The following is a 12,273-nucleotide window of genomic DNA, read 5'->3' on the forward strand; positions in this document are numbered from 1 at the left end:
CTCCCAAAAATGTTTCAAGAAAGAACAACCAGTGAACTTGAGTGACCGACTCATGAGCTCCTTCATGTGATCCAGGGAGGCCCACCTCACCACTTGCAGGACTTAAAGGATCTGCTGCTAACGTTGTGTTGCCAGATATCACAGGGCACCTTCAGAGGTCTTGTGGAGTTCATGCCTTGAATGGTCAACTCTGGTGTGGCGGTGTGAAGGGAACCTAATCCTAGGCAGGTTGTGGTTTCATTTCTGCTTTACTACTTTTTTTGTAAAGTCCCTGAAAGAAACGGCACCTAACAGGCTTGCTTAACTTCAAATGCTCACTTATTAAGTCAGATCAAGCTTCATTCTTTATTACTGCAAATAACCTGCAGTGTTACCTATAGCTGTCCAGCTAGTATCTGTTAGTAGGTGAGTTCTTTAATTAAGGAATCTTCATATCAGTTAATCTAACAGATGGTTTGATGGTCCAGTAGATAATTTTTTCTAATGTTTCTTTCATTTTAAGACATTTTACTGATTGCTGTGAAATACTAGTTGACTGGTAGTTCATTCAGACACACTATTCAGACTCTTTGATGATGTTCAATGCTGATTATGGTCCAGTTTGACTGACCTTCCTCTCCCTGACCATTTGACTACTTGACTTTAATGCTACTCTGCATTACAGTCATTTTTTTGTTGTGCTAAGATGTACCCTAGTGATGCACCACAATGAAACTTCCTGGATGAAACCAAAACTTAGATTCTAGGCAGCTCCTGGCTGAGAACCGATTGCTGTTTTGTCTATATTCCCATGCTTGCTCCTCACTTATTGAGCAAATACAACAACCTAGACTAGACAGACATCTTCTATAGCCAGCTGGGGTGGTGGAGTGGGGGGGCTCACACAGCCTAAGACCAGTTTAAATGTTTCCTCCACTATTTAAGCTCACTCAGCCCACAGACTGTTCAAATTCCACCTCAGTTTGACTTCACTTGAGCATTATTTTGTGTTTTCAGTGGAATCAGACCAGTAGTGGAAGCGTCGAGGGCTGCTTTTTCTCCTTATGCTCTGCAGGAACAGTGATTAGATAGAGATTTAAGTGAGATCATCCAACATCCTGACCTTACTAATGCTCTTGTCACTGAATAGAATCAAATCCACAGAAAGCTTTTCCTGGACGGTAGAGACAGTGACGCTAACGAAAGCAGGATAAATACCCTATTTTGTCCATATAGGGTATAACTTAAAATAATGTAAAATATCCATGTAATAGGATCTTTTAACCAGGTTGGTGGAAATCACCCTGTTTCGAGGTTTGCAGACTTGTTCAAACACCATGAAAACACTGGTCCTGCAGACGTTGGGTTTTAATATTCTCCTGTTAAACAGCTCCAAACTGCAGCTATTCAGATTGCATTGTGTTCTGAGACCTGTTGTGTCACTGTTGTGTATTGAGCCTCAACAGCGTCAGAAATAGAGCACAGAAAAGAAACAAAGGGTCGGAAGTGGATAAGGCCTAATATAGCTGTTTCCAGACCCATCACAATTTGAACAGATCAGTTCCAATCTTGATCCACTGGACTACAGCTATTCTTGGAGCTCCACTAAGCATAAATTCAACACCTGCCAAGCTGCTTGGCTAAAGCATCCATCTTTATTTAGTTTTTTAGGTCTTTAGGAGAACATCCTAAGTGTTAAGAGAGAACCACCACTGATGGTGCATCTTGGTATAGATCTAATCTTTGGCTTGATCTTCAATTCCAAAATTGGTTGCACTTCTTATCCCAAATGGCATCACCATGTACTCTTACTAACCAGGCTGATTGAAATTCCCAGCACAAACACTTATTTCTGAAACACCTTTTTATGTGGAGTCTCCTGCTTAGCTTCTCCACCATGTAATGTTTGAAATCCATTAAAACTGCCCAGTTCTCTGGAAGTGGCAGAATGGAGCAGTGCCTTGGAACGAGTTCAGTCTGTCGGCCTCATTCTCTGTGAGGCTCAGATTTGCTGTGGTTCTTAGTACGGATCGATGTGGTGAAGATAAAGCTGCTCGAGAGGAAAACCTGCTCTCATTAAAGGTGTTGGGATTGGAGGTTGCGAGGTTTGGACACCTCGCAACCTTCAAGTACGGCTCGGCTCGACCTGCCATCCCTCAAAACCCGCGGAAGACAAGCGTCCAGGCTTTTTTCTGTCCTGGCACCGAAGTGGTGCGCAGGAACGCAGACTGAAGACCCACCTCTTTCGAGAACACTTAGGCGAATAGCAGAGTACTATGGTCACCTTATTGACTTGTGTTTAGTAATGTCTAAAGCTTAGAGGTATCTTTGAACTATTAGTCTATTCTAACTAGCTGAGGTTTTTCTTGGGCAAATAGCAAAACACTCTGGAGAAGAGCGTCTGCTAAATGCCTTAAATGTAAATGTAAATGAGACGATGAGGCCTTGTCTGAGTCTCTGTGTTTACAGACCCTGACAAGTTAAAAAGCAGATTGTATGAAAAAGGGGGAGAAAAAGAACTGTTCTATTTTTGCAGAGCTTTATCTTTGTGGTGGTTTTACTCCTTCAGAGGCCATTGAGGAAGGGGGCAATATACTGCTAAGTGGAGCCACATGCACCATCAGCTCGGCTTCTGCAAATCCGTCACTTTGGGTCGTCAGCCAAAGAAAAAAGCAGCTTGAGTCTGGCTGGAGCTCCCCAGACAGAAACAGAACTGAAAGGCTATGGAAACATGAAGTAATGGAGGCGTGTTGTTTTGCCCTTCTCTAGGCACTGGGCTATCATATTGAGCTTCTGTCTGCAGTGAGTGCGAGACCCTGTGAGCTTCTGAGTATTGTGAAGGTTAAGCTACTTATTCTGTAGACAAGTATGTAGTATGCTTGACATGCATTTGGTAAGCAGTAATCTGGCAGGTGTGTATTGAATGCTGTATGAATTCTAGGCTCATCTATGTTTTTGCTTTGTTTTCACCTGTACAGGAAAGGATAATGAACCAGAGTGGTCTTCATGCCCGGGGGAGGGACATGTTTGGCTTGTGCTGTTTACCAGGTAAGACCCTAATGGACAACATTCTTCACTGAGAGATACAGTACAGCTGCTGTAGGTCATTTTCTGTGGGACAGCCTTGGACTACCTTTAGCCCAATTTTCACACCAAATTTTAGCCATTTCTAATGACAAGGCAGGGTAGTTAGATTACATCAGCTGTTACATGAAGGAAGCATGGGGAACATGAGAGTCAAACATTGAGACATACCAACAAAACTCTTTCTCTTTTCAGATGTATATTTCAAAATAAATTAAATCTTATAGTAAGTAAAGTTTTTATTATCTCTGTAGTGCCTGTGTAGATGTTGATACTCTTATAAGAATAACTGTAGTGACATTATATATACTATAAGACAGGTCTGGACCGTATGGTAAACATTTTATTATGATATGTAAAGACATTTTCAGGATACACATGTTATTGCAATCACTATAATCACTATCACTATAACACCCATTGTCCACCCCTACTATATGTTTATTTGTCTATAATATAGAATATTTTACTGGGTGTATAATGTACAGGGAATTGTCTGAATGTGTTGATTCTTCCTTCATCAGTTTATTAGAGCTGTCATGACTGGCTAGGTCTGACAGGGAGGGGTGAACACTCGCAGAGATGGACCAATGCAAGCAGATTTATTAACAGAATATAAGAAAACAAAACAGGGGAGAACGTAGCAAAAGGCTGGTGCAGTACAGGGCAAACGCAAAACCAAACACATAGGGACAAATCAAAACACACCTGAGGCTGGTGGAACTCCGGAAGCTGAGCTAGGAGATGGGGGACCAGTTGCAGAACCAAACGGCAATAGTAGAACAGACCTGGTAATACAACCGTGATCCTGAATAGAGAGGAAGCCTCTCTGTTGACCTCGAGGTTTCTTGGACCGTGAACGTGAACTCCAAAGCACTTGGTTTAGTTTAGTTCAGTTTACTTTAATTCTCGGCATCGAGTGGCTAGTGCTGTCCCCTTAAATACCCCAGCCTCAGGTGAAACGCATTAACAAAACATGAATCAAACACACGTGAACAAGAATCATGACACTGAACCGAACACACATGACATGAAACACTTGAACAGAGTCCGTAAAGCTAGACCTGAACGCAAACTTCAAAACAAAAGTCCTCAGGAGAGCCTGCGGGCCGTGGCTCGGGTGCGCCCTCGGGGTGGGTGCGGCGACACAGACCTGACAAGAGCGTTCAACTTTTTAAAGGTATAATGTTAAAAACCTGCCACTGTGGAGTTGAGCCTGATTCATTCAGACTGATCAGCAGCACAGAAACTTTAAGCAACTTCTGCAGTATGGCAGGAAATTAACTGTTTTTATCTAGGCCAGTAAACCGCACCAAATAAATGTGAGGCAACATGCTAAGTGCAGATTAATACACTAACCACAGACTAATATCCTAACCACCAGTTAACTGCAAACTAATGTGGCAACTACAAGCTAATGCACTAAGTACAATCTATTGTGCTAACTGCTAATTAACCAATCCTCTCTGAGTTAAGGCTTCAGCCGGTGCACTGTAGTATTAGATCCTAACAACCAAGCCAAAGAAATTGGTCATCACGTTTTCCTCATGCAGGAATGATGGCTCATTATATGAGGAGTGAAATGTGTACTACAGTACAGCATGCAAATGTGGATGGTTAGCATTTCCTACAGGGTTGTAATTTTGGTCAGCAGTTGTACAGTCCAGCTGTTAGCAATGCTTTTGAAAAAGTTCAAGTTTCTGATTGAGGAATTATTTGAGTTTTCATAATGCTTCATAAAATCTGACATGAACCAACTTAGACACTTATACAGGGTTATTCCTACAAGCATCAGTTTTAATAACATCAGCTTTTTTCACAAAAGCAGCCTTTATGACAACTTGTGCTTGTTGGAATGAGCCTTTTTAAATGTAAGGCTTATGTAGGTGTCATATAGTCCTATAAATGCTGTTTTAACAAAATCATTTTCCCATAATAAAACCACAATATACCACTATAGAGTATGCAAAGCTGCTGATTGGATAGACGTGATAAGGCTGCTGGTGTAGCATTAAATTTTGCTCCTCTGGTGAACTAGGCCATGCAGGTAGTCAAAGCAAAGCCCTGTCAGCACATCCCGCTCTGGACAGTTTTGAATGAATAGCTTGAGAACAATCAGTCAGTGTGTGCTTTAGCATGGTCCAGACCCTCCCCCACCCCCAGATCCCACCCCTCCTCCTGCTGCCCATAATCTCGGTGTCAGCACCTCGCCAGAGCAGGAGCTTTACTGTGGAATGTTGGCAGGTCAGAGCCGCGACCCTGCCAAGCTAATCTTTAACGTTTCATATCAGCAGTTATTCTCAGCACCTCTGCAGGAGGCTCTGTGTGTTCCCTGCCGGCTTTCGCTTTCAGGTGCGAATACCTCGCTCTCTCCCCAGGCCCCGCCTCCACTCGCGCACACAAAAATAAACTCATACAGTCCACACAGTGACTCTCAGTTTCCATGGGTTTACCACTGAGTGGGACAGTGCATTTTGGGGTGTTTGTGGAGAATTTAGAGATGGGAAGTTCAGAATTATTGAAATTTTAAGCCATTATTTCGAAAATGTTCACGTCTAGAGAGTGAACAGTATTGTATTGTATTGAATCGTGGGGAGAGTGTATCCTTGCACTCCTATTTCTCATTAATAGCTGAGTCCTGTATCCTGTTCTAGCAACATTTTAATAAATCAGACTCCACAAGAACCTCAATATCCCACAGTTCATCATTTTCTATTCGTATTTAGAGAAATTATGTCAGTGCTTTCAAGAGCGTCAGTTTAGAGCCTCAGTTTAGAGCCTCAGTTTAGAGCCTCAGTTTAGAGGCCAGTTTAGAGGCCAGTTTAGAGGCCAGTTTAGAGGCCCATTGTGAAAAACACTGACAAGCGTCATAAAGGTTAATTTGCCTTTCAGTAGTTTTAGACTTTCATGGCTTTGACATATAAAATAATAGTAAAAGGGGTGTGAACTCCACCCAGTACCTGTGGAATGAATGGAGTGTCATTTGTAGTCCTAAACTCCTTCTGTTGCTTTTAGTGGCTAAACACAATCAAATCCTCACAACAATGTTCCAACTTCTAGAGTAGAGGCTTTTATTGCAGCAAAGGGGACAAACACCTCGGTTTCTTTTTTTAACTTTTTCACATTGACTTTTCACATTTAACAGTATACAATGAACACCCCCCCTCCCACCACCACTCTTCCTGTACCTGTTACACCAACTGGAAGTGACATTTTAAGAGATGACAGAGTATACAGTCACAAAAAGTATTTAAACCTTTGTTTTCTATATATACAGAGCAGAAAATACCAAAATCCAACTTATACAACAATTTGTAAATGAAATGGTATTTACTTTTGTTATTTTTGTTATCCCGAAGCTACCTTAGATTTATGAACCCTAGTATGTAGCAGTCATTTGTGATTCATATAATAATTAGTAAGTGGGAATGTCTGACTGAGATTCAGAATATTCAATAAAGGTAAAAAAGTAAATTTGTCTGTTGATCCACACAAATTATACTTACTTTTTTCCAACTTCCAACAGAAAGAACATCATGTCTGTGAGCCAGGGCTTGTGAGATTTCCATTGTAATAATATTCTACGCCGGGCTATAAGGGAAGCAAAAGCGGTGATCTGAGATTGCTTAGAGGTTAGCTGCAAACTGGAATCCGGAGTCCCAAAGATAGTGATAAGAGGAGATGGAGATATGTTGACACTGATGATATACAAACCTTGTCAATACCCCTGAGCAGATGTCTACAAATGTGTTCCAGCACATTACCCAGATGATCTTCAGGATGTCCTACACAGTCTCTTTAGGGTGGTCCTCCAGACTGAATAAAGGCCCAACAGATATGAAAACCTAGTGGCTGATAAAGATTATAAGGCGCTAAAAATTATGACAACCAATAATAAACATTTCAGTTTTTATTTTTGTACCTGTAGTTAAATGGTGCTTTACTAACAGAAATGATTGAAAGATCCTAATGTCTAATGTTTTGTCCTAAACACACTAATGTCTCTTTAAGGGTTCCTTTGTAAAAGCAATGGTTCTGTATCAAGGTTTATCTAATGAAGCATCCCAGAAAGCAATTGTCCTCGCTCTCTCTCCGTCCCATCATCCCATCTTATGGACGTCTCTTAGTTGGTATAACAGGACTGGCAGTTAGTGTTCTCCTCGAATGGGAGCACATAGCTTGTAAAGTCTCTATTGAAAGCACTGGCCAATCGAATATAGCTGCTGAAGAATAGTCTAGCTATAGGCTAGAGGGGTGTAATGTCCCCCTAGCATTGGGCTGTGAAGCAGTCGAACTGCGTTCATTGATGGAACTCCATCCAGTACCAGTGGAATAGATGGAGTGGCATATGTAATCCTGAACTCCTGGCAATGTTCTAGTGGCTGAACGCAATCAAATCCTCACAACAATGTTCCAACATCTAGAGTAGAGGCTGTTGTTGCAGCAATGGGGAACAAACACCTTGTTAATACCCTCAAGCAGATGTCTACAAACTTGTCACATTACCCAGATGATCTTCAGGATGTCCTGCCCTTGAATTTCTCACGGCGACCTGCGGGGAGCGATGCAATCTCAAGCAAGATAAGGCCTTGATGTGACATCTGAGACTGAGGCAGAGGTGCATGTAATAGGCCTGGCATGCTGGCCTGAACTCTAGAAATCCTAGCATGAACATATCATGTGCCATAGTGCTGATCCATTCAGACGCACACACTGTAGCTACATACAGTGAAAGTACTGAGTGATGGGGCTCGTGTTGCAGCAGCCTGTGGTCATTCTGAAGCAGCTCTATAGTCGGGTACTACGGCAGGTAAAACTCCACCAGCCTGTGGCCCTATCTCAAGTAACACAGAACATTGGAAACCGAATCGGCTGCTGGAGGTTAACAGATTGTACTGACTCGGACAGAAGTGGACAGGTGGATTTAATGATACTCAATACGTTTTTTTTTCAGAGACCAAACCAGGGAACCCCCCCCCCCCCTTTTTAATTCTAAATGCATTCAGCTACATTTAGTTGCACCCGTTTCTGACACAGATGTGCAAAGATGTACACAGCTTGTCTGTAGAGAAGCATTGCCCATAGGGCAAGTGCCCATATGCCTCTCTGGAGCAGGTATTGGTTTGAGGGGTATAAAGACCCCCAGAATTGAGCTGTGGAGCAGTGGAACTGTTGGTTGGTGCTCCATCCAATCCTGTGATGAGATGGAGTGGTGATCATCCAATATCCTAACCTCATAAACGCTCTATTCCCATAATGCAATCAAATTCTCACAGCAGTGCTCCTCCAAAGTCAAGCAGAAGGCCTTCTTACCTGGACAGACAACACAAGCATATATATTATATAATACCTTTCATTTTGCAACCAAAAGCTTGAGCAGATGTCTGTGTTTTGCTGCCTTGGCCCATTTTTAGCCTTTTTGTGGTTTCTACCCTCTGATTTAACTTCCTTGCTGTGTTGAAACCAGTGGAGTTGTTGATGGACTCGCTTGCAGCTTGCTAGCCATAGCTGTTGAGAGCTCTGCTCAAAAACAGTCAAGCGCAATGCATTCAGTATATCCGAAGCTCTCCTGTAAAAGCTGAGTAAACAGGCCAGCCGCAGAAGAGCTGGCTCTGGCTTCCTCAGCTGCGGCGCAGAGCGAGAGCACACTACCCGTTTTTTTTTTTAGGGCCAAGCGGAGAACAAATGTGGGCAAAAAAAGAAATGCACAACATGTGGTTTACATCAGCAAAGCTAGAATTGCTCTCCGGCTGCCCCATAAAACCATAACAGAGTACTACCAGAGAAACTGACCAGGGAGCTGTTGCACAGTTAGCTTGATAATGCTGATAAAGTCCAAAGTCAAACCTGATTAGTAGAAGAGGAGATAAGGCATGTTACTACATGGTGAACCTGACTTTGGGCTAAAAGTGATGAAGAACTGAGCATCTTTGCTCCCTCACTGTTGTTTTTGCACAGTTCTAATATTTGTATTATTGGCAGGTGCTAACGCGGCCTTCTGTTTAACGTAGCTGATCCGCCAGGCATGTGTCTAATGGGTGTGTGATCCAGTGGTTGAGGTGTAAATAAAATCACAGTGGGTAAAATCACATAGACGGAGTTTTTACAAGTATGTTTAACACCCTGTTATTTTACCTCCGAATGAAACCCAGAGATTTCTCGGTTATGATGGGCTTGTGAAAAGAATGCTTTTTAGTGGCTGGTTTATGACACTGCGATGGCTCACAGGAGCCTCATAGCATAGCCTAGCCTAGCCTAGCACTGTAACAAGAACTAATTATGTATTATCGTAATTATTCCTGAGACTTTTTGTATAGTGTTAATGTACTTTTGGTTTACCGTACTTGTATTTTTTTAGCCAATCAGCTGGGTTAGCTTTAGTTTCACAATAGCACATGGTCCCAAACGCTCTGGTTGGCCTTGCTTTGGCTTTTAGCCTTTTATCAGAAACACAAAATGTGGTGCAGACATTCAATCAAAGTTGGTGTAAACAGACTTTCACAAACAACCTTTTTAAAGTTGACAGTTGAAGATATAACTATATAGTTGTATAACTATACAGTTGTGTGCCAACTTATTGGCACCCCCTGGTCAAATGGCATATTTTTTCAATACTGTAAATTCACATTTACTACAGAGAGAGACTTATGGACTTTTTATTGCACAGTTAAATTAGTTAGCTTATTAGTTTGCTTAATTTAAAATATTTGTGGTCAAGAAAACACGACATATGGTATATGTAAAAGATTGACACATTTGTCATCTGTTTGTTACAGTTCTTTCAAATATGTTAAATTCAGCAAATAATTAGATACACTTCTTAAATTGATGAAAATGCCAGTTGTAACTGTATTTTTTGTATTTTTACATTTTTGTAATTTGTATTTTATTTTATAAAATTCAGTAAGGTCCAGTTAGACAAAGTTTCCTCAAGCCAAGGTCCGGAACACCATATCCATATCAACAATGTGTAATATCAGTGTTTTACTGAGTAATTAAATCCTTACTGCCCAGATAAGCAGCTTCATCAGCTGCCTAAAACTTTTGTGCTGTTCTGTAATGTATAGTCTGTTCCTTTAGTTTTGTAGTGAGGCTACAAGGCTATAATGCTGCAAGCCAGTCTTGAAAGCTGTTGCACACTTATTAGCATCAAGCAAACTGCAAATCAAACTGTGTCTGATCTATAATTGACGTGCTTGTGTGGTTTCTGACTCAGCATGACGTACTGTTGTGTATAATTATGGGAAACATTTAGCCATGCAGTTAGCTAATTTAGTCTTAAACCCAGGCCTGAAATAAACCTGAAGAGAACACTGTGGATCATTCTTAAAAATGATGCTAGAAAGGATTAAAAAACTCTGTTTTTGATGTAGTGTGAAAACATTGGTTTTGAAACGTTGCTCACTTCCCAGCCTGTAAAGTCCATATTTGGAAACTGTGCCTGTTTTGAATTCATTGTTTTGTGATGTTACAAAACCCCCGCATTTACATGGTGTATCTGCCCATTAGGTAAATGGACCTAAAGGGACTCTTAACTATCTGCCACTATTAATATCACCACTATTAACTATCTTTACTCTGACCATCACTGCCATGACTATATTAGGTTCTACTACACCATGATTATTATATTATGATTATGATCAGAGCAGTTTAACAGCATTGATGGTTTGGTAACTTCAATCAATAATTTCTAAATAGTTCTGATCAGAGGAGGACGGGTCGGGTCCCCCTTGTGAGTCTTGGTTACTCCCAAGGTTTCTTTCTCCAGCTCTGAGGGAGTTTCTCCTTATCACTGTCGCCGTTGGATTGCTGACTGGGGGTCTTTGATCCTTCATGTCTTCTTACATTATTTCTTTCTTTTCTGTCTTTTATTAATTACTAATTATGTAAAGCTGCTTTGTGAAAACAACAGTTGTAAAAAGCTATACAGGAAAATTTTACTTGATATTATAATGTCCAACTAGGATTCAGTGTCAAATTCTGTATATTGAAGTAGCCTAGTAGTTCTATTGACATTTTATCTAGTCAGCAATTGAATGTCAAATCAAATTCAGTTACAGTGCAGTAAATTTAACTATTATTAGTTAAAGTATTATTATTAGTTCACTGAACTGGATGAATTATAAATAAATAATACTGTAAATAAATGTTTCTCATTTTGAAGTAAAATGTAAATCTAAACAGAATGCTCTTTATTTAGATTATGTTAGGAGCTTAATACCTCGTCTCACATTACTGGTCCTAAAAGTCGCCATGGCCCCAGAACATATGAGCCATGCTGGTTCAGATCTGGCAGTGTGAAGAAAACCCATGTACAAGTCTGTCTATTCTTCATTAAAAGCTCTGTTTTCGCCCCACCTTTATCTTTTTAGAGCCGCCATGAGGGTTAACTTCCCTCTGACTAGCTTTCCTCTCCAACCACTGTCTCCTGTCTCTTCCCTGTATGGTATGGGTGCCGCTCACTCGAGGTGCATCACTCATCATCATGATTGGCTTTTAGATTCTCTTATTTGACAAACCTCCTGTTTTTTGCCCACCTTATTTTATATATTCTACTGTATATTCTATCTCTTAACTTGTACTTGATCTGAGTAGAGTCACATGTGATATTAACAGTGCTGCGATTGGCTGCTGAGTGTTTCCTGGGCCGCAAAGGCTAGAAAGATTGGGCCTGTAAAAATAAACACTCGGTCAAAACTCGGTCTGACTTTTTTTGACCGAGTGTTTATTTTTACAGGCCCAATCTTTCTAGGCTTTGCGGTACAGGTTTAGCGGCCCAGGAAACACTCAGCAGCCAATCGCAGCACTGTTAATATCCTGATGGGATAGCATCCTGATGGGATAGCATCTTGGTACACCTATTTTAGTGACCCCTGCTCTAGAGGATTTTTTTTTTTTATGTAGGAACTTGGTCATTTTACCAGGGGTGTCCAAACCCTTGGTTAAGAACCTATATTTTCCCGAAGTTGAGGGTGTGCACATGAACCCAATGAGGACATAAGAGAAGAGAAATACAAATAAAGCTCATGTGATTTGATGAAGTGCTGAACTGTCACTGCAGGGTTGGAAACTGTGAGACAGCGAAGCACAGCCGTGTTCACGAACATTCCTTCAGAGAGAATCTGAGCCCAGTAAGGGCTTTAGCGGTCAGTTTCTCCTTGGCCTTCCTCATTTCCTCTGCATGCTCTCGCATCTGCGTCCTGGGAT

At 41.2% G+C, this 12,273-nt stretch overlaps 1 protein-coding gene across 1 annotated transcript in view; it reads left to right on the forward strand.

Annotated features, from left to right (window-relative positions):
* The window catches only part of mtmr11 (myotubularin related protein 11), a 55,906-nt gene that overhangs the window by 13,398 nt on the left and 30,235 nt on the right, over window positions 1-12,273 (forward strand). Inside the window, exon 2 of the mRNA XM_072692380.1 lies at window positions 2,958-3,027. Coding sequence (XP_072548481.1) covers window positions 2,958-3,027 — 70 coding nt within the window. The remainder of the gene's footprint in view (window positions 1-2,957; window positions 3,028-12,273) is intronic.

Source organism: Salminus brasiliensis, chromosome 1 (assembly GCF_030463535.1).
Source record: "Salminus brasiliensis chromosome 1, fSalBra1.hap2, whole genome shotgun sequence".
NCBI classification, from domain to species: Eukaryota; Metazoa; Chordata; class Actinopteri; order Characiformes; family Bryconidae; genus Salminus; species Salminus brasiliensis.